At 45.1% G+C, this 23,161-nt stretch overlaps 1 protein-coding gene and 1 pseudogene across 1 annotated transcript; one reads left to right on the top strand and one right to left on the bottom strand.

Moving 5' to 3' along the window:
* Positions 1-1,146: 1,146 nt before the first annotated feature.
* Positions 1,147-23,030, bottom strand: BTC (betacellulin). The gene is made up of 7 exons (XM_066628608.1): positions 22,998-23,030; positions 17,499-17,591; positions 16,349-16,447; positions 11,999-12,116; positions 9,240-9,386; positions 6,413-6,541; positions 1,147-1,249 (listed from the first exon to the last, which is right to left on the bottom strand). Exons 2-6 carry the CDS (start codon positions 17,566-17,568, stop codon positions 6,436-6,438), a joined length of 540 nt encoding a protein of 179 aa, XP_066484705.1. The 5' UTR covers positions 17,569-17,591; positions 22,998-23,030; the 3' UTR covers positions 1,147-1,249; positions 6,413-6,435.
* On the top strand, positions 22,370-22,489 carry LOC136654757 (5S ribosomal RNA; annotated as a pseudogene).
* Positions 23,031-23,161: the final 131 nt, after the last annotated feature.

The following is a 23,161-nucleotide window of genomic DNA, read 5'->3' as shown; positions in this document are numbered from 1 at the left end:
AATTCCTGCCCCTCCCATTTTAGGTTGTTCTGCCCTATTTATTTCACAAAATATAGAGTTACAGGTGAACAGTATACAATACACCTTTGTTCATTCTTTTGCATTTATCAAGTCACTAGCCCTCACCAAAGCCATGGTGAGGAAAATGGTACTGGATTGTTTGGAACTTGCCTGCAGGCACCTTTGACAATCTGTGGAGTTAAAAGAGAAAGTAATTCAGTCAGAGCATTTATTGTGCAGACCAGTGGTTCTCAAACTCTTAGGGAGTTTGAGAACTGAGGTATGTTGCTGCAGGGAAGGGGCAAAGGCAGCAATGTGATCCTCAGGATCACGCTGCTGCCAGGGACAAGGGGTGTTTTTACACTTACCTAAAGCCAGCTCTGGTCTCTGGGGGGTGCAGGGAGCCCTGTGGAGTCCTCTGCAGAGCTCCCCAAGCCTCCAAATGTCTCAAAATAGTGATCAGAATCCACTTCTGGTATTGTGATAGAAAACTAGAAGTACGTTTTTATCATCAAGATATTTGGAAGCTTGGGGAGCCCTGCAGAGAGCTCCGCAGAGCTCCCCAGATCCACCAGAGGCTGGCACTGGCTTTAGGTAAGTGTAAACAACACCCCTTGTCCCTGGTAGCAGCACAATCCTGGGGATCAAGTCGCTGCCTTTGCCCCTCCCTGCTCCTTAAGGGGGCAGAGACAGGACTTCCTAGGCTTGTGGGTCACGACCCACCAGTATAAGAACCCCTGGTTTAGTCCAATCCTTTGCTTGTTTACTCAGATGCAAATCTCAGTGTTGTGAGTAAAGACTGACTCCAGCTAAGTGTGCATAGGATTGCATCTTATTTATTCTTCATTAAACTTGAATTGAAGCTTTCCAACAAGGAACTTAGAGCAGCATGCATGGAGTTATCCCACAGCCAATGCAATAACAACATAATTGGAACTCTGTGCTCAGACTATCCAGACTTTTCTTGTTTTATTTCCTTATTATATTGATCAAATGGTCAAACATTTTCTGGTATCAACCAAAGGTCACCATGTCTTCCTTTGATGTAGAATCAAAATAAATACATTTAAAGAGACTAGGATCATATAGGTTGATTTTCAAAACAAGGAATAGAGATCTTGATGCAAAGTGAAGCAAAACACCAACTGGCTCTTAAAAAATCCATTTATTAAAAAGGTAGGAAGAGTGCCAAAGTAGCATTCTAAGGTCTTATGCACACTGGGCTCAGAGTGATCACTTTTTTCCCAGCCTGTAATGAAAAAAAAGCCATAAGTGAGTTGTGAGGCAAGGGTCAAACTAGATGAGATGTTAAATAATTGCAATCTGGTCCCCACAAAGTATCAAAGTAGACAGTGCTGGGGGAGAGGTAGCGGCTGTGGTGCATGTCGGCACCAACGATGTGGGCAAGTGTAGCTAGGAGGTCCTGGAGGCCAAATTTAGGCTTTTAGGCAGGAAGCTGAAAGCCAGGACCTCAAAGGTAGCGTTCTCTGAAGTGCTACCTGTTCCACGCGCAGGGCCAGCTAGGCAGGCGGAGATCAGGGGTCTCAATGCGTGGATGAGACGGTGGTGTAGGGAGGAGGGGTTTAGATTCGTTAGGCACTGGGGAATGTTTTGGGACAAGCGGGGCCTGTACAAGAGGGACGGGCTCCATTTGAACCAGAATGGAACCAGACTGCTGGCGCATAACATTAAAAAGGTGGCAGAGCAGCTTTTAAACTGATCCCTGGGGGAAGGCCGACAGGAGCCGAGGGGCATCCGGTTCGGGACTCCTCATCCCTATGGGATGAGGATGGGGAGGTTAGAGAACAACAAGACAAAGGCAGGGTAGGAGAAGAAATTGGGAAAGTTAGGGAGATGGGATGTGATAGACGGTTTGGCACAATGAGAGGATGCGGGGACAAAGGAGCGAATAAGCAGCCCATCCTGGGGCATTCCGTGTATAAATGCTTTTATGCGAATGCCCGAAGTCTACGAGCAAAGGTGGGAGAACTGGAATGTCTGGTGACAAGGGAAAATATTGACATAGTGGGCATAACGGAAACCTGGTGGAATGCGGAGAATCAGTGGGATACCGCAATCCCGGGCTATAAACTCTACAGGAGGGACAGGCAGGGGCGTGTTGGAGGTGGGGTGGCCCTTTATGTTAAGGAAGGGATAGAATCCAGCAAAGTAGAGATTGAAGGTGGGTCCGACTCCACCGTAGAATCTCTGTGGGTTAAATTACCAGGCTTGTGCAGCGATGTAATACTGGGGGCGTGCTATCGTCCTCCAGACCAGAAATCTGATGGGGACCTTGAAATGAGGAAACAGATCAGGGAGGTGACAAGGAAGGACAGGGTTGTAATCATGGGGGACTTCAATTATCCTCATATTGACTGGGTCAATTTGTGTTCTGGTCACGATAAGGAAACCAGATTTCTTGACGTGCTGAATGACTGTGGCTTAGATCAGCTAGTCACGGAGCCCACCAGAGGACAGGTGACTCTGGATTTAATTTTGTGCGGTACGCAGGACCTGGTTAGAGATGTAAACGTTACTGAGCCATTGGGGAACAGTGATCATGCTGCGATCCGTTTTGACGTGCACGTTGGGGGAAGAATACCAGGCAAATCTCTAACAAAAACCCTTGACTTCCGACGGGCGGACTTCCCTCAAATGAGGAGGCTGGTTAGAAGGAGGTTGAAAGGGAGGGTAAAAAGAGTCCAGTCTCTCCAGAATGCATGGAGGCTGCTTAAAACAACAGTAATAGAGGCCCAGCAGAGGTGTATACCGCAAAGAAAGAAGGGTTCCACTAAATCCAGGAGAGTGCCCGCATGGCTAACCAGCCAAGTTAGAGAGGCTGTGAAGGGCAAGGAAGCTTCCTTCCGTAAATGGAAGTCTTGCCCTAATGAAGAGAATAAAAAGGAACATAAACTGTGGCAAAAGAAATGTAAGAAGGTGATAGGGGAGGCCAAGCGAGACTATGAGGAACGCATGGCCAGCAACATTAAGGGGAATAATAAAAGCTTCTTCAAATATGTTAGAAGCAGGAAACCCGCCAGAGAAGCGGTTGGCCCTCTGGATGGTGAGGGAGGGAAAGGGGAGATAAAAGGAGACTTAGAGATGGCAGAGAAATTAAATGAGTTCTTTGCATCTGTCTTCACGGCAGAAGACCTCGGGCAGATACCGCTACCCGAACGGCCCCTCCTAACCGAGGAGTTAAGTCAGATAGAGGTTAAAAGAGAAGATGTTTCAGACCTCATTGATAAATTAAAGATCAATAAGTCACCGGGCCCTGATGGCATACACCCAAGGGTTATTAAGGAATTGAAGAATGAAGTTGCAGATCTCTTGACTAAGGTATGCAACTTGTCCCTCAAAACGGCCACAGTGCCAGAAGATTGGAGGATAGCAAATGTCACGCCTATTTTTAAAAAGGGAAAGAGGGGGGACCCGGGAAACTATAGGCCGGTCAGCCTAACATCCATACTGGGTAAGATGGTGGAATGCCTCATCAAAGATAGGATCTCAAAACACATAGACGAACAGGCCTTGCTGAGGGAGAGTCAGCATGGCTTCTGTAAGGGTAAGTCTTGCCTCACGAACCTTATAGAATTCTTTGAAAAGGTCAACAGGCATGTGGATGCGGGAGAACCCGTGGACATTATATATCTGGACTTTCAGAAGGCGTTTGACACGGTCCCTCACCAAAGGCTACTGAAAAAACTCCACAGTCAGGGAATTAGAGGACAGGTCCTCTCGTGGATTGAGAACTGGTTGGAGGCCAGGAAGCAGAGACTGTCAATGGGCAATTTTCACAATGGAGAGAGGTGAAAAGCGGTGTGCCCCAAGGATCTGTCCTGGGACCGGTGCTTTTCAACCTCTTCATAAATGACCTGGAGACAGGGTTGAGCAGTGAAGTGGCTAAGTTTGCAGACGACACCAAACTTTTCCGAGTGGTAAAGACCAGAAGTGATTGTGAGGAGCTCCAGAAGGATCTCTCCAGACTGGCAGAATGGGCAGCAAAATGGCAGATGCGCTTCAATGTCAGTAAGTGTAAAGTCATGCACATTGGGGCAAAAAATCAAAACTTTAGATATAGGCTGATGGGTTCTGAGCTGTCTGTGACAGATCAGGAGAGAGATCTTGGGGTGGTGGTGGACAGGTCGATGAAAGTGTCGACCCAATGTGCGGTGGCAGTGAAGAAGGCCAATTCTATGCTTGGGATCATTAGGAAGGGTATTGAGAACAAAACGGTTAGTATTATAATGCCGTTGTACAAATCGATGGTAAGGCCACACCTGGAGTATTGTGTCCAGTTCTGGTCGCCGCATCTCAAGAAAGACATAGTGGAAATGGAAAAGGTGCAAAAGAGAGCGACTAAGATGATTACTGGGCTGGGGCACCTTCCTTATGAGGAAAGGCTACGGCGTTTGGGCCTCTTCAGCCTAGAAAAGAGACGCTTGAGGGGGGACATGATTGAGACATACAAAATTATGCAGGGGATGGACAGAGTTGATAGGGAGATGCTCTTTACACTCTCACATAATACCAGAACCAGGGGACATTCACTAAAATTGAGTGTTGGGCGGGTTAGGACAGACAAAAGAAAATATTTCTTTACTCAGCGCGTGGTCGGTCTGTGGAACTCCTTGCCACAGGATGTGGTGCTGGCGTCTAGCCTAGACGCCTTTAAAAGGGGATTGGACGAGTTTCTGGAGGAAAAATCCATTATGGGGTACAAGCCATGATGTGTATGTGCAACCTCCTGATTTTAGGAATGGGTTAAGTCAGAATGCCAGATGTAGGGGAGAGCACCAGGATGAGGTCTCTTGTTATCTGGTGTGCTCCCTGGGGCATTTGGTGGGCCGCTGTGAGATACAGGAAGCTGGACTAGATGGGCCTATGGCCTGATCCAGTGGGGCTGTTCTTATGTTCTTATTCGCTACAAGGTACTATTAGCACCATAGTGGTTATTGGCCCGGTACAACGAATGTCCTGAGACATGCAGAAACTGTGCATCACCACAGCCATGCTACTTTTAGAAAAGTGTATTCTGCCAGGATGGAGTGAGCCCATAGAACAGTGGTTTCCAAACTTACCATGGTGCCCTTCTTTTGCAGTGGCCTTCCTGGCTGTCCCAGGTGCCACTATCTTAGGCCAATCCAAGATGGTGGTGCCCAAGAATGCTGGGAAGTTGGACACTACTGTCTTGGATCTTCCCAGTGTGACAAAAAAGGGAAATCAAGGACCAGGTAACATCTGAATAAAGAAAGATCTGCTTGTAGCCATGCTGGTAGGCCCCAGTGTCAGACCCCAGCTGTATCTAACTTTAATTAGTGCATACCAAGCCTGGTAGAACTGTGGAGGAGGTCGCTTCACAGGGCCCTCTGATATCATACCAAACTACCAAGTGGGCTCCAAGGCCAGCTTGATTTACAACAGGGTTCAGCTGTGAGTGTCTCGGGATGGGAGGGGGGATTCCACCATGAGTAAGGAGGCTTGTGGCACGTTCACCCCTAGAATGTTCGGCTGGCACCGAGTTCTGATTGGTGGATGGGTCAGGAGACCTATAAAGGTGAGGGAGGGAAGCTTATGCTCTGACTGACTGGGCCTGAGATCCTTGACCACCTTGGCAGGAGTGACCCCAACTTGACTGCAGCAAGATGGGCTAGATCGGATTTTGAAATGCTAAGACTTTGGTGAGTGATAGAGTTAGGAGGTAGTTGTTATTGTTTTATTAGACTGAGTGTTGTATTGTATTGCTGTACTCTTTGCCTAAATTTCTAAATTTTAGACGTATGCAGTGCTGTCTGTATAACCCTGCTTTAAACCTTTATTCAATAAATCCTACTTATTACAACTGACTGGATTATTGGGATTGGAAGAGGGCACAGGGACTGGTTGTGGGAGGCAATCCAGTGTGATCGGGGTGGACCCTGGAGACCCTGTACGGGAGTCTACTCCTTTTGTCAAGCTGAGCCCAAGGGGGTGTAAGCTGGAGTACGACTCAAGCGGAGGGTTCCCCAAATTTATCCTGGCTATCAGGAGTGGAAGCTCTGCGGTTTAGGAGCTATTTGGCAATCGGTCTTGGAGAGATCTGCGGGTGCTCAGTGACCATAAGGGTTTATGGCTACTTGATCACCCTGAGGGTAATAAAAAGATTACCCGGCCATAAAGGAGTGTGGTCTGATTTCCTTCACACCCAGGAAGCCTGGAAGAAGAGGCAACAGAGAACATCCTGTAGTGCTCTCGTGAATTCACCATGCTGCCTCAGGTGTTGTGGTGCACAGTTTAGGAACCAGTGGCACAGAACATTAAACAAGTTCACCCTTAGGGGAAAAAATGATGAATCTGAACTCCATTGATTTGAAAGAAAAATAAATAGAACAGCTAGTCCTACAATTCTGTCCTCAGTCTCAAAGACATGTACCAGGTCCAGAGGCTCCTTCACCTTCATGCAATGTTTGTCTCTAGGATATCCTCAGTTTTAACAGGCAGCCTCTTATCAAATGTTCCCATTTCTTCTTCTTTCCTTTTCCTACGTCTCTTTCGACAATAACTGGAAAAACAAGTTACAAAAGGCAGCTGTGATTAAGTACTGATTTACAAAGAAATGAATCTGACCAACACATACCATGCCTTACAAACGACTGGTTTCTATCAACCCTAAATAATCTTGCCCAGTGCAGCCCTGCTTCAGAGACAAGTCTTTTCAATTAAGTCGCATGACTGCCTGTTCATTTCATGAACCTACCATTCCATTCTGCAAGTTCCCACTCACAAATGATAGCCCCAGAATTTTGTGTTGCAGTGCATTCTGAGCACACACAAGATGCAAATCACACAATGCATTCTGGATACATAGAAATACCTTTACATAGAAATACCTGGATACATAGAAATACCTGGATACCTTTAAGTGAGCTTGCAAGACTTTCAACAAGATTGAAACTATTCATATTTATTTTTAAAACTTATGTAACCCCTTTTAAAAAGGGGTTTACTCAAGCAGTTCACAAGAATAACTCAGCATATTGAATAACCTCTCCCCAATTTCTAGAGTAGCCATTTTCAACCAGTGTGCCATGGCACACTGGTGTGCCGTGAGTGGTCCACAGGTGTGCCACAGGAATTTGAGGGAAGGTCATTTATTAGTAGGGCCACTGGGGATGCATGCCCCCCCACTGGCAGCATGGTGTGCCTTGTGCATTGTCAAAAACCTGATGGTGTGCCTTGACAATTTTAGTGCCTTGTCAGTGTGTCATGAGATTAAAAAGGTTGAAAATCGCTGTTCTAGAGAATAATTTTGCTCATTATACTGAAGAAGAAAGATTTTCAACTAGGCAAGATACAAAAGTTATTATCAATGACAGCGGTCTTCAGCTGGTGGGTTATAGCTCAACAGAGTAACAATTTGACCTATGATGGGTCACATTAGCAGCACCTTAGCCTCTTTTGGAGAAAAATGGACAGAAAGGAATGGCAGAACAAGGCAGAGAGAGAGAGAGAGAGAGAGAGAGAGAGAGAGAGAGAGAGAGAGAGAGAGAGAGAGAGAGGTTATCCCTAGATACAAATTCCACAGGAGGGAAGGGTGTATTGGGAATGGTTGTTGCTTTGCATATCAAGGAGGGTTTGAAGTCTAACAAGAAGAACAAACTCCTTCACTGAATAATTGTGCGTGGTAATACCAGGCCCCAGAAGGAATTTAGTAGTGGCTCCATACAACTGTGGCCCTGGCCAAAATGCTGAGGGCAACCATGAGATGGAAAACAAAGCCAGTGAGACAACTAGATGAGAAAGTGCTGTCATTATAGATTACTTCAACTACTCTCATACTAACTGGATAAATATAGTTTCTGGTCCTGACAAAGACACATTTCTAGATACTTAAAATGACTGTGCATTTGGACAGTCAGTCATGAAACTAATAAGAAGGGAGGAAACCCTAGACTTCATCCTGAATGGTACCAACGACTGGGTGCAAGATGTTGGCATTATCAAATTGATTAGGAACAGTGACCACGATATAACCTGTTCAAATGCAAGAGGAAAGTTATCTGTTCAAACATATATTCAGTGGAAAGTTCAGCAAGGTCACATTTGATTGCAAAGAGGAACCCTCAAAACTTAAGGGATTTTTTTTTTTTAATTGGAAGGGGGAGTCAAGGGGGTCATGACTGGAGGTAATTTAAAACCACCACAGCAGAAGGTCAATTACAATGTACACCACAGATTTAGAAAAGTGCTGAAAGCAGTTTTGAAAGGTACTAGCAAGTCCAAAGGAACACTGGTGTGGTTAACAAGCAGAGGTTAGGAAGGCAGGTGGCTTCCTGCAGAAAATGTAAGTCCTGCCCAAATGAGAACAAAAGTGAATACAAACTGAGGCCAAACAGACGTCAGTAATTCAAACAAAAGAAACAAACAAAAAACAAAAGTAATTCAAACAAAAGAAACAAAATTCAAACAAACAAAACAAAAGAAGAATTTGAGAAATATGTTACTAAAATATTAAAACCAATAATCAAAAAACATTATTATTATTATTATTATTATTCATATTATGGTGAATGGGGGGAGGGGGTATTGGATGATTACGAGTGCTTTATTTTATTGTATGTGTGTTCTGAATGTTTAATGTTTGGTTGTTGTTTCGTTTTTCCATTATCTATGCCAATAAAGGTCTTATGTATGTATGTAATCAAAAAACAAGCAAACACAAACACAAACTTTAAGCATGTCAGAAGTACAGGAGGCTGTCCAGGAGCCTGGCTGGAGCATTAGATTGCAGAGGAGTGATAGGAGAACCACATATTGGAGAAGAAATACCCGTGCTGACACTGATTTTTGAGAGAGGGCATCTGAAGATCTGAGTCAAATATAGGTGACAAAACCCAAAATGCTAGGGTTTATTGACAAAATAAAAATAAAATTAACAAGTCATTTGCTCCAGATGGCATTCTTTAAGAACTAAAATGTAGAATTATTTTCAAAGAAAACGATATTTTTCTTTTATTTTCCCTGAAATCAGCCTCCATATCAGAAAATTAGAAAGTGACCATGTAACACCAATTTTTTAATCCTAGACATTACAGGCCTGTTAGCTTAACCCTTTTTTGCCTGGTCCACAGATGTACACATTTGGTCCCTATTGCGTATATGCAATGTTGGGCAGAAATGGCTTAATATCCATGCTAGATATATTTTTATCCCACCTTTTTCCCCAGAGGGACCCAAAACTTTCGCACAGGCATACTTACTGAGTACCGGTACATATACATACGATCAGGATGATAAGCATCACCATAACTGCTACCAAAGATACCACCACAATTTGACTTTGATCTCCTCTCAAATAAAACAGGTCCAGCCTCTCACATCTTGTGCCAGTGTAACCTCTCTCACAGCTGTAAAGGAAAGATAGCAGAAATGAAAAAAGATACACAAAATGCATTGGAGAACTATTTCCTTCTTTTTAGCACTAATGTCTGTGACTGCTGGCTTCCTTCTATCCCAGGCAGATACCTTACCAAGAGGCAGATGGTCAGAAGTGCCAAATTTACAATCCTGTTACCCACTTCATATTGCTCAGCTTGGTGTTCCACTGCTGTAAGAGCTTAAGGCTGCAATCCTATATGCATGTATCTGAGCGCAATATCCCATTGCGCTCAGTGGGATATGATCCTGAATCGATGGGCATAAGATTGTGCTGTAAGTCTCTCCATGTGAAGAGCGGGCCCTTTTCCATGATGACATCACAACTTCAGAAGTGAAACTCATCACCTAATGAGTTCTGCCAGATAATGTTCCTTATGCAGATCCTTAGACAGCAAATTGAACCATCTATTTTCTTTTTATGGTCACCCCATTGGATGGGCTGTATCTAGCTGATGTAGCCTTGCCAACAGGGCACACACTGCATTCTGGAGGAGGGCAGTCACAGAGGCCTCCTCAAGGTAAGGGAACATTTGGCTGCAAGGGCTGCATTGGCACTGGAAAGTTGGTTAGGTTTGGGTCATTAGTTTGGTTCCGCCGGTTTAGTTGTTTTATTGATTTGTCTGAATTTGTATCTATATTGCACTTTGATTTTCTAATATTATTGCATGTGAAAAAGTTGTAAATTATTTGAGCATTTTAATGGCTTTTTCCCCCTTTTAACACAACACCACTCTCCTGAAGCTGAGTGATTTAGGGGAAGGTCAGTAGCAAGTTATCCTTAGGGAAGCTCACCTGTCATTGCTTATCTAACAGAAAACCTCTAACAATTTTTATTTATGTAAAAACATCAATATCTTCTTTGTCACTAACAATACTTTAAACAGAAACAATAAAAACAGATTTTAAAAAAATAACTAAAAAGCAATAAATCAGCAGAAAAGAAAAATTCCAAGAAACACCAACTACCAGTCAGGTGACAGGTAGACTCACAGCCCAAACCTGAGCTGCTCAGAGCGTGTGGCTGCGGTGGCACTGAAAATGGCTGCCGCCACATGCCACCGCACTTCGGGCAGCCGCGCTTTCATCCCCTTCTCCTAAGTAAAGAGAGTAGCCCTGCAATGGGCCAACGAAAAGGTTGGTGGTGAATCAAATGCCTCCAAGGTTTTGGATCTGGTGCAGCGTTGCTCCACTGGTCCCACTTCCCTCTCTCCCCGCACCCTTCCCCCCGGCACGTCTCCCCCTGCTTTCTTCCCACCTCCCGCCTCACCATAACGCTCTCTCCCCGCTCTCCACCCACCCTCCAATTGCCTCCCCCCTCCCCAGAACACCTCCTCCCCACCTCCCCCCACGCCCCCACTAACCTCTTCGCTGCTTGGTGGTCCATGTGACCACCGAGTGGCAGAGGTCGGGTGCCCACCTGACAGTAGTCTGGCACCAGCCAGCGCTGGGTTACCACCAATGCTCGCCCAGCAATAGGGCCTGCAAATGTGCCTTATGGCATGTTTGTGACAGTGTGCAACGGTGGTTAGACAGTGTGACAAGCCCAGGATTGGGTTCTCAATTAGCACCACAGCCACACTCCCTCTGAAAAAGCAGTGCTTTCACTGAGGGTCAAACTACATATTACAAAGACTGCGTGTTTGTCTCTTGATTTTTTTTTTTTTTACACCTTTATCAATAGTGTTGGGAGGCCAGTACAAAAGGCCCAAAACTCCAACAAAGGGAGCTTAAATATTTGGGCCCCCCTTCTAGTTCCTATTCGAATCACATTCCCCTCCTCCTGTAATTTTAGGGTTCTGACTGATGCTGGAGATCATTTTTTTCCCCCCCAATATGATGTAATGTTGAAAATTCCTGGACACCCATTAAAAAGTCTAGGATTCCTTTTGGCAAGCATCACTCTCCAAGTGACAATTCCTGAAGACTCCAGGCCAACCCAGCAAGGTTGGCAATCCTAATCTACAGTATTTACCTGGAAAGGCAGGGAGCTTCAACTAGCTTTTAAATGCTGTTCACTTGTTAATTGGCTCCCAGGATTGAACCCTGGGTGAAATTAGGACTAAGCTTTGGGCTTGGATGCTCCCTACCTTATACCTCTAATCACAGGGTGGGAAAGGGAGGTGATGGTGAAGATTTAGATCATTTACTGGAACACAGAATCTTCTGCTGTTCAATCCTTACACTCTCCAGGATCTGAGGGAAGGAGGGAATTTATGAACCTGAGGTATCTCCATATCTCCATCTCAGGAACAATCAGAGGGCAGGGGGACGGATGGACGGATGACAAACAACTGATGTGACAAGTTCTTTTCATTCATTGACATTAAAGACAACTTTGATATAGGCGCAACCTTGAAATAAATTCAAAATGCAAATGCTCTCAAATTTCAGTTGGAAAAGCTGCTCAATGCTTTTCAGAAACCCTTTCACACTCTGGAGTAAGTCCAAGAGTTGAAAGAGTCACTGTGGAAGAACAGATGCAGTTCAGAAACATGCCATTAGCCAAATTTTTCCAGAGAGGTGGTCATGCCAGAATGTAGCCCTGGTAAATGAGACATCTTTTTTCAGTGCTTCCACATACACACATGCTGGAGTCTTTTCTTCCACCACATAGCGACATCTTCCCTTGACACAGTAGTGCTTGTACTCCTCAGGGCACTTTGAAAAATGCCCCCCTCTCCTTGATCCTGTGGTGCCATCTAGAAATTAAAAAAGAAAAAAATATACGTGTTCTACCACAAAGGCAACTATGTTCCAATACACAGTCCAAGTGACTCTTGCTGTATCTCTGTTGATCTGGTATTTTAAATGGCTTGCTCAGTGTTGTTGTTTGATGACACCAGACATCCTTAAAGGTTTGCTGTATCATGGGATTCATGGCAGGATTTTGAAGCCACCAAAATTCTTGATAGAAAGGCAGGGGGGGCAATGACCACCCACCTCAGTCGCAGAAGGAACAGAATTCCCATCTTTTAGCCTACTTAAAGATAGAAATGTGACTGACTTAAAGGCCTGATGAGATTTTGAGGCCTACACAGTAGTAGACCTGTCAAAGAAAGATGGGAAAGACAAAGTCCAGCTCAATAGCTGTGCTCGGCAAGCAGTAGCTGGAGAAATAACCGAGGGCCCAATCCTATCCAATTTTCCAGTGCCAGCGCAATTGTGCTAATGGAGCGTGCACTGCATCTTGTAGTGGGGCAGCAGTCACAGAGGCCTCCTTAAGGTATGGGAACATTTGTTCCCTTACCATGGGGCTGCATTGTAGTTTTGCACCAGGGCTGGAAATTGGATAGGATTGGGCCCCCAATCATTTCAGACAATTCTCTTTGGTTTCCAGTCAAATGCTCTTGAAAACTGCATCAGCTAGAGCAGGGATGTTCAGCCTTTTTCATCTTGCAGCATACTGACAAGGCATTAAAACTGTCAAGGGACACCATCAGTTTTTGGCACACCGCACTGCAGGTGCAGGGTTCACATCACTTAGTGGCCCTACTAATAACTGACCCTCCCACAAATTCCCACAGCACACCTGTGCTGTGAATATAATTCACACACCAATGTGCTGTGGCACAATGGTTGAAAATCGCTGAGTTAGAGTAATTGTTCATGTTCCTCTAGCTATCAAGCTTCCCATGCTGTCATGAGACTGACAGGAAAATTTGAGATGTAGGAACAATCCCTATTACCTCCATTATATGTGGTTCAAGACTACATGGAGTCCACAAGTGAGGCCACAGCAATGCAGAGGAACAGCACTCAGTTCACTGCAGTTCTGGCCTCTATCATCTGAAAAGCTTGGTACAGTAATGCAGATTACATAGGTTCCTTTTAGAAACCTTATTCAGATCCTGCAGTGGTGCAGGATAAAGCAAGTCCCCTCCCAGGAGGGCCTTCTAGGACTTGCCCTGCCTTCCAGTGCTTTCCAGCACATGCCTCCCATGCACAATTTAAGCTGATGGTTATGACCCATAAAAGCAGAAATATTTGAAACTCGCCATACTCTCCAGCCAGTGTCCATCCACCCCCAAGGTGAGCAGACATCAATGCTTTGTATCAGTATCAAGTGCAAGAGGGCTGGTGCAGATGAAATATAGTCACTTAACTAGAGATCAGAAATGGGCAGGGCATCCTAGCCCCTCAACATCATACACAAACACTGGCCTTAGTCATGGTTAAGGTTAGCAAGCACAAGGAACTCTTAAAAATACAGTAAGATGAGGAACACAGAATGGTTTTAACAAAAGGCAGCGTTTAATGCTGAACTTCTTTAACTGAAGATAGTCACAGACAGACTGTGGTCCATTCTTTTAGGATCCAACAAGCCCTTTCACTTTATTCTAAGTCTTAGAATGCACTATTAGTCTGTGATTAACCCAGAATGTTCTAAATACTGATCTGGATTAAGAAATGGCTTAGGGCCCAATCCTATCCAAATTTCCAGCACCAGTGCAGCCACAATGCAACTCCGAGGTAAGGGAGCAAATGTTCCCATACCTTGAGGAGGCCTCTGTGACTGCCTCCCCACCACAGGATGCAGTGCATGCCCCACTGGCACAGCTGCATGGGCACTGGAAAATCGAATAGGATTGGACCCTTAATTACAATCATAAAAGTTAAGTCAGCACCAGCAATATAACTAAGGGCACAATCCTAACCAGATCTACTCAGAAGTAAGTCCTATTTTGTTCAATGGGGCTTACTCTCAGGAAAGTGTGGTTAGGATTGCAGCCTAACTAACAACATGAAAACAGCATAAAAGACTAGAAAAGTAGGAGCCTGCAAGGCCTGGACAAATGAAAAATTCTTCATCTACTGCGCAGAAGATGTCAGGCTCAGCACCAGGTGAGCCTTCCTGGGGAGGCTATTTCACATGCAGGGTGTCACAACAAGAAAGGAGCTCAGGGTCATGTTCATAGCTCTTCCCCTTCTTTTGGCCTTAAAACAACCCTGTCAGGTATGTGAGGATGAGGGAGACTGACTGGCCCAACATCACCCAGGAAGCTTCATGGCTGAGTAGGGATCTGAATCGGGATCTTCTAGATCAGGGGTCTCCAAACCCTGGCCCAGGGGCCAGATGCGGCCCGCAGCGAGCCTCTATCCGGCCTGCAGCCTCTTGTCCCCTGAAAGCCTCTGGCCCACTCAACTGAACATGACCAGAGCTGTGCTCTGGTTGCATCTGGAGGATGTTCTGAGGGCCGGAGAGGCTGAGTGAATTAGCCCATTCATTCATTTATTTAAATTTTATATTTAAATTTTTTTTCCAGCCCTCAACACTGCGCCAGATATTTAAGAACATAAGAACAGCCCCACTGGTTCAGGCCATAGGCCCATCTAGTCCAGCTTCCTGTATCTCACAGCGGCCCACCAAATGCCCCAGGGAGCACACCAGATAACAAGAGACCTCATCCTGGTGCCCTCCTGCGCCAGATATTTCATGTGGCCCTCTGGCCAAAAAGTTTAGAGACCTCTGTTCTAGATCTAAGTCCAACTTTCGAACCACTACACTATCCTGGCTCAATATATATTGATATATTCAATAGCGTTTTGTTTTTACTTGGTGAAACACAAGCCCCTTTTAATGTTTTTAATTGTCCAGTCCAGTTTTACAAACATGTTTAATATAACCATTATTGTCAAAAATTCTCCTTTTCCACTCAGGGAAAATTCAGGGAGCAGGAGGAGGAGCAGTGGGCAGATGGAAATGTACGCCTCCCCAGTCTTCTGCCTAAGGTGAAAGTCTCAGTCAGCCTTATAGATGGGCTGACTCTATGTTCTCTACGTCCGATTTGTGCTACACACACATAAAATGCCAGCTACATCTATTATTCATGAAAGCTACAATGACTGAAAACTGAACTCCAAAGGGCAGCATACTTTGCACCAGACCCTTCAGAAATCCAGCAACACAACAAAACAGAGAACTTACCGTAGCTCTTGCCTATTCTAGGATCTCTCATTGTGAGGGTTAAAAGTTAATGCTGTTACAAAAGAATAATTAGCTGTGCAGATAGGGTTACTAGACTGAGTACTAAATGACACTTCGTTAAGAATGCACTTCCAGAACCTTGGCAGATTATGTTCTCAACAGAGGGGCTCTCTTAAACTGTACATTTCCAAAAGGATGCAGCAGACACGGTTTCACAAAGGCCATCAGTTTTTTAATCTCAACACCACACCTGGCCATCTGGGAAATCTTTAGATAGAAATTTAAGCTGGTGGCATGTTGCATGGAAATTGGTTTTGCTTTTATACTAGCAGCCACTATTTGAAGCTATCAGGGGAATACTAAGCCATACATAATAGTTCTATTCAGAAGAATTTGCCCCTACAAGTATAAGCAATATGTGGAGGGGGACCTGAACCACGCCCACCATTAGCACCTTCAACATGCATGTTGCAGCCCCTTCTCCCCTGACTTTCAGCTGCTTAATTGTGGGGATTGGGTTATCAAAGGTTTAGGAATGTATGTAGAAGGAACAGTGTAGTAGCTAAGGGGGTGCAAGGGGTAGCAGTTGCACCAGGTAACAAGCTTTAGGGGGGCAACAACCTGAGCTTGACACTAGTGGCCAAAATTGTGAAAATCTTGGTATGTACAAATAATACCAGCATGTTATATATCATTGGAAAGGTAATTTAATGCAGAATGCAATGAAAAAACCTCATTGGAATATCTGTAGTCTATCAAAAGGTATGGCCAATTAACCAGAAACTGCAAACACAAGTGCCTTATGGAACAAAAAGTTTTTCATTGTTGGACAACAAAACATGACAGTAACACCACATAAGTCTTATCAATTTTTTTCCTTCAAGGATCAGCTAGATGTAACAAAAGAATTTTAAAATGAAGTTTAATAATTAAACATTTAACTGTAATTTGCAATTGTCAGTTTTGTAAAAGGGTATGTACATTTTTACTATAATCACAAATTACCTGTACAATTTCCACTGGGGTAAGTGCACAACTGCCTCTTGGCTTCATCTTCACCTGTTGTGTTTCCATTTCCAGTCACATAGTTGAAAATGGCAAGACCTTCAGTTGAAGTCAGTGTGGAGTGGGTGGGAGGAAAAGGGAGAAAGAGAAAACAAAAGTAAGCATTATTCAAGTTGGGGGACTTCTTTACTCAAGTCATAATCATTTTTTTTAACCAAGCATAGCAGGCACAAAATAAAGAATTTTCATGTATTTGTTTACGTCTAGCTTAGGATGAGATAAACTGGAAGAAATCTTATATCATGAGCTAGTTTTAGGGCAACTGTACCATTTCTGATGTCATCATTTATAACAGGAGTATGTTTCCACATTTAAAAGTTATGAATGACAGATTAAATGAGCAGCAACAGTACTATAACATCCCACAAAACAACATAAACACCCATCAACATTTTGCATGCTTTAAAAAATGGCATTATGAACAGAACCTTAATTAATTAAAGATTTGGGGTTGCATCCAAAGAAAATGAACCTAGACCAAGACCCACTGAAAACAATGAAGCAAGTTAGGGCCCAATCTAGAACAGTGCGCGCCTGCTTACCCCTGGCATGCACTGTTGCAAACGTGCCATAAGGCATGTTTGCGGGCCCTAACGCTGGACGAGCGCCAGTGGTAGTCAAGCTCCACTGCTCAGTGGTTGTACGGGTCGCCGAACAACGTAAAAATAAGTGGGGGCATGGGGGGAGGCTGGGAGGAGGCATTCTGGGGAGGGGAGAGGTGGGGAGAGGGCTGGGAGGAGGAATGCCAGGGGGAGGGAGTAGGGAGGGAGGGAGGTGGGATCCTGAGCCTTCATTTTGGGCTCACTGCCCGACATGGAGGCTTTGATTCCAAAAGGTCGGTGGTGAATCGAGTAGCCCCATTGCAGGGCTACTCAGTTTACCCAGGGGAAGTTTACCTGTTTACCCTTCGCCCGAGGAGCCACCGGCATCTGCCCAGAGTGTGCAGGATGTGGCAGCGGCCATTTTTTGTGCCGCCGCAGCCCCGCACCCCAAGCATTATTATAACAACAACAGCAGCATTGTTATTTATATACCGCTTTTCAACAAAAAGTTCACAAAACAGTTCACAGACATAGGGGCCAATCCTAACCTGCGCTGGCCCCTATGGGGTCTCCTTGGACTTGCGCCACCTCTTGAGGTGAAGCTTGGAGCCGCTCCATTCTCCCCGGAGAAGCACCGAGCCCTACACAAACAGACAGGATCCGGTGGAGTGGAGCTCCAATGGACCCGCCTCTCTGCCTCCTCGCTCCCTCCCCTGGCATGCCTCCCACCCACCCTCTCCCCGCCTCCCCGTCACGCCTCCTCCCCGCTCTCTCTTCGCCCTCCGCCTGCCTCTCCCCTCCCCGGAATGCCTCCTCCCCGCCCCAACTTACCGTGCTGTGGCTCGGCGGTCCGTGCGACCACTGAGCAGCGGAGGACAGGCACCTGCCCAGCACTAGCCCAGCACTGGGCTAGAATGGGCGCTGGCCTGGAGGTAAACCTAGCCACACACGCACTGAGCTCAGGATTGGGCTCTTTATGGCAAGAAACAACTTTTGCAAAGATATTATTAATCTACCAATTAAACTTTAACACTCACATTCACATCAATTTTTGCCTGCTGAATTACAGTGTATTTTTAAGGAACTATATGATGTCGAGAGTTTACAACAAAGAATACGCAAGATCATAATGGCACTTTATTTCTGGCAAAGCAGGTGGGTACATCCAGTAAGGAAACACAGAGCAAGCCATGAAGTGTGGAATTGTAGCGGCAAAACGTTTCATCCCTAAGCTTCAAATACTGGGGTAATAACATTCCAAGACTTCCAGAAAAAAAAGTAAGCCAGTTTCATTACTGGCAACATCCCAATGTAAATGTCACAAAACTGGAACAGGCTCCAATTTTGTAATATGCCAATGTAACAAGATCACATCCCATTAAACTGGTTTGCAGTCTTTCTAAATAGATATGTATCAAATATGAGAATGCCAGCCAAGACAAGATGGACAGGTATGTGGCAATGTGGGCTAATTTTTTTGTAATCATCCTGGGATAATTACACCATTGTAGATTATAAAGTGGCACTGATTTCTAGACTAAACAGATACTGGGAAACAACTGCTGTAGAAGCTGAACAGCATTAGTAATTTTTTTGTTCTGCTCTGAGATAGCAGTAGGTTGTTTTATGTATTGGTATAACTTTGAGAAAAGCTGAAATTCAGGTATCAGCTGACTGTCAGGTAACTGACTGTCAGGTAAAGCCATAACACTTCCAAAAGAGAAATGCTACTGTAATTTTATTTGGTATGTACCTGAACACAAACCAATGTCTACTTAAAGTTATAACATTAATGATTAGCATAAGTTTTAGCATGCTGGTCAAGCAACCTGTCAAATTGACTGCCTCTTCTTTGAACATAGTCAAACATTCCATGAAGCCAAAAATTCTATAGGGAAGGTCTCAGTGTATCTTTTTAAATTCATGATGATGCACTTTGTTAACAATTGTAGAAATGCAGCTACTTAATCCTGCCCTTCAGTAGTCAGGGGAAACAAAGCAGCTTATCAACACTGAAGAGCATGCTGGATCAAACCACATGCACCCCCTAGTCCGAAACCCACTCCACACAGTGGCCAACCAGCAGGGGCAGCCAAAGGTGATCCACCACACAATGCCACCTCTACCATATGCGCCCCTTGCCCCCCCTTTCCGGAGGGCACTGAGCCTGCCTCCTGTCCTCCTACATTTCTCCTTAGACAGGTCCTCTCATGGATTGAGAACTGGTTGAAGGCCAGGAAACAGAGAGTGGGTGTCAATGGGCAATTTTCACAATGGAGAGAAGTGAAAAGCGGGGTGCCCCAAGGATCTGTCCTGGGACCGGTGCTTTTCAACCTCTTCATAAATGACCTGGAGACAGGGTTGAGCAAAGTTGAGGTTGCAAAGTTTGCAGACAACACCAAACTTTTCCAAGTGGTGAAGACCAGAAGTGATTGTGAGGAGCTCCAGAAGGATCTCTCCAGACTGGCAGAATGGGCAACAAAATGGCAGATGCGCTTCAATGTCAGTAAGTGTAAAGTCATGCACATTGGGGCAAAAAAATCAAAACTTTAGATATAGGCTGATGGGTTCTGAGCCGTCTGTGACAGATCAGGAGAGAGATCTTGGGGTGGTGGTGGACAGGTCGATGAAAGTGTCGACCCAATGTGCGGCGGCAGTGAAGAAGGCCAATTCTATGCTTGGGATCATTAGGAAAGGTATTGACAACAAAACGGCTAATATTATAATGCCGTTGTACAAATCTATGGTAAGGCCACACCTGGAGTATTGTGTCCAGTTCTGGTCGCTGCATCTCAAAAAAGACATAGTGGAAATGGAAAAGGTGCAAAAGAGAGCGACTAAGATGATTACGGGGCTGGGGCACCTTCCTTATGAGGAAAGGCTACGGCGTTTGGGCCTCTTCAGCCTAGAAAAGAGACGCCTGAGGGGGGACATGATTGAGACATACAAAATTATGCAGGGGATGGACAGAGTGGATAGGGAGATGCTCTTTACAATCTCACATAACACCAGAACCAGGGGACATCCACTAAAATTGAGTGTTGGGAGAGTTAGAACAGACAAAAGAAAATATTTCTTTACTCAGCGTGTGGTTGGTCTGTGGAACTCTTTGCCACAGGATGTGGTGATGGCGACTGGCCTGGACGCCTTTAAAAGGGAATTGGACAAGTTTCTGGAGGAAAAATCCATTACAGGGTACAAGCCATGATGTGTATGTGCAACCTCCTGATTTTAGAAATGGGTTATGTCAGAATGCCAGATGCAAGGGAGGGCACCAGGATGAGGTCTCTTGTTATCTGGTGTGCTCCCTGGGGCATTTGGTGGGCCGCTGTGGGATACAGGAAGCTGGACTAGATGGGCCTATGGCCTGATCCAGTGGGGCAGTTCTTATGTTCTTATGTTCTGTTCTTATGCTCCTTCTTCAAGGACACTTTAATCAAACAGGAAGTGTGGGATGTAGCTTGTATGTACCTGACACACTCCTAGGAATCTGGGAGTGCACCCCACAATTCCTGTTTTGTTTAAAGGAGGCAGGTTCACTGCCTTCTAATTGCTGTTCTGCTTGCTTTTAGCAAGTGGGAAGCACATCAGAGCAGCTCTGTCCGTGGGAGGTTGCAGGGAGGCGGCAGCAGACTTGGGGTGAAATACATTTCAAAAACACTTTTTGCAGCTCCCTCCAGCTCACCACTCAAAGTGAGCCACAATAGTCACCTCAAGCTTGGTCTGCCCTTGCCAACCAGAGGCCTTTTGGGGAAGCCCGCAAGCAAGGTGTGAAGCCAACTGCTGTTCCCCCTCTAGTGGCCATCAATGAGTTATCATGCTGTGTGATGCCAAGTTCCATTAATAAATTAGGTACTCTGGGAAGAAGTCCTTTTTGTGGCCTGTCTATACATCCTTTTGGTTTCATTTGATGATCTAAATTCTAGTACACTGGGAGAGGGAGAGAAACTTCTCTCTACTTTCTCCACCCCACATGGGGCTGGCCCAAGTCTTCCTGGTTCTTGATGGCATGCCTAATGCTGCCCCCTTTACCTGGTGATGTGCCACCCTCTGCTCTTTCCACTTCCTGGACTGGAAAAAGCAGAGAAGGACAGAGTGAAAGAGGAAGTGCAGAGGAGGAGAATGGTGGGCTAGATTCTGTCCCCACCACTCTCCTTTCCTCCATACTTCCTCTTCCACTTCATCCCCTTCTTCCTTTTCCAAATCAAAGAGCAGGGGGGCCGCAGCAGTCGAGGTCAGTCGGCAGATGGATTTGAGTGTCCCCCACAAATTGCAATCATGCCCTCTCCACTTTTTTCAGCTGAAAGCGCTCCCCAACACCCCAGCCCTTCCTCACAGAGAAGGTGATCAAATTCTCCCTGAACACAGTGGTTACCCCTGTCTGCATCATCTCTCTTTTTACAATTTCCTTTTTGAGCTGGGGCAGCCAGGACTGTATACAGTATTGCAAATGGGGCTGCAGCATTAGATATGCATTAGATAAGCATTTTTATAAGTTTAATTGATTCACAACATTAAAAAAAATCAATTCAATTAGCATAAATATCTAACTTGTTCTGTTCTAATAAAGTTAATGCTTGAACTTTCAGTCTCAGAGCACGTCCTGAGGGCACATGACACAGGCAGCCTGGAAACCCTGTAAATGCCACCTTAAGTTCTATCATGAAATAGAAATAGCAACGCAACAGGGTAAACATGTAATAAATATATATTAAAATACTAGACTGGTCAGTTACCCAAGTCTTTTTTTGACTGACTGGATATGTTAATGGAAAATATTACAGCAAAGAAATTAAATTTACGTATCTGACAGTAGTCTCAATTGAAAACTTTATAAACCACTTTCATTACGGGGGATATTACACCCAGCACCTTGGGGTTCAGTTTGCCTGTTACAGTACTGCTAGTGAACAGATCTCAAGCACCTTAAAATAAACATAGAGCTAAATATAGACTCGCTTCTCTTCCCTGACAGTGCCCTGGCACAGGCTGCATACGCCAATGGACTGGCATAGCTTGACACAGCAACCATTTCTGCAGTTACTTTTCCCCCTCCCCATAAAACAATTCCTTTATCCCCCATACAACGGTTTAATTTGTGCCAGGGTTCAGCACTGGAGTCTGTAAGAGGCTGAGCTCCGCAGTGACCTAATTTTAAAATGCATCTGAACATGCATAGAGTGTTTTCCTCCTTACCATTGGGTGAATATGGCCTATTCCCATTCATATAGGATTAAGCTGCAGTCTCCTAGCAGACAGATAAATCCTAGAATCAATTCTATTTCTTGAGAAATAAAGTATTGACTGTGCCCTGAGGAGGAAGGGGTGACCTCTGGTCAACCATACTTTACCCTTCTTTTCAGTTTTAGCAGCCCTTCTGCACTGAGGGCTGGTAGAACTATTGGCAGATCTCTGGGAGACTTGCAGCAACTGTTACCCTGCACATGCCCGATGTCATCTGATCTCGGAAGCTAAGCAGGGTCAGGCCTGGTTAGTACTTGGATGGGAGACCACCTTGGAATACCGGGTGCTGTAAGCTTATACCATAGTCTTTCGAGACTGAAGGTTGCCAACCATTTGCAATAGATCATCAAGAGTTTCTGTCTCCCAAAGGTCTAACAACAGCAGAAACATTGCAATCCTATGAATCCTTAGCAGACTGGTCCATAGGCAAATTATACATCTCTCGGCCTCAGTGTTCCTCAGCTGTAAAATGAGACTTTATGTTTAAGAATATTGATGCAACTTGCTCTGCCTGAAAATTGCAAAAGAATCAAAAAATAAATAAATCTACCATAGCTGCTCACATTAACCCATGAGGTGCCATAGACATTTACCTCCACTCCCAAGCTACCATTTTGCATCTGGTGTTGTCTCCCCCTCCCCACTAGTTTGCATGTGGCTCCAGTTAGTGGACTTGGGGGGCTCTAGAAAACACAAAGCAGACCTCACAAACCCAGAATCCGCTCATCCTATTCCACAGGACTTGGCTGAAGTAAAGAATGTGCCTTCCCAGGAGACCCACCCCACAAATGCAGCTTCCTCACCCAACACGCCTGATGCTCGCAGAAGATGCTTGCTGCCCCTTTTCTTCTGGCAAGCAGAACTTCACCCAGGGATGATTTTCAGAGCGCTGCACCTGCATGGCAGGAGGAAATGTCTCCCTGCTGGTGTTCAGGGCTCAGGAGCAGGGGAAAGGGGGTAAAGCTGG

This window comes from Tiliqua scincoides, chromosome 5 (assembly GCF_035046505.1).
Source record: "Tiliqua scincoides isolate rTilSci1 chromosome 5, rTilSci1.hap2, whole genome shotgun sequence".
NCBI classification, from domain to species: domain Eukaryota; kingdom Metazoa; phylum Chordata; class Lepidosauria; order Squamata; family Scincidae; genus Tiliqua; species Tiliqua scincoides.
The sequence above is the reverse complement of the archived record's forward strand: the minus strand, read 5'-3'. Positions and strand labels throughout refer to the sequence as shown.

Coding starts and splice junctions, on each gene's coding strand:
- BTC (XM_066628608.1), bottom strand. CDS start 17,568: ATGGAGCGGCTCCAAGCTTCACCTCAAGAGGTGGCGCAAGTCCAAGGA. Junction 12,117..16,348: donor CCCCAGTGGAAATTGTACAG/GTAATTTGTGAT, acceptor TTTAATTTCTAG/ATGGCACCACAGGATCAAGG. Junction 9,387..11,998: donor GAAAAGACTCCAGCATGTGT/GTATGTGGAAGC, acceptor TTTCCTTTACAG/CTGTGAGAGAGGTTACACTG.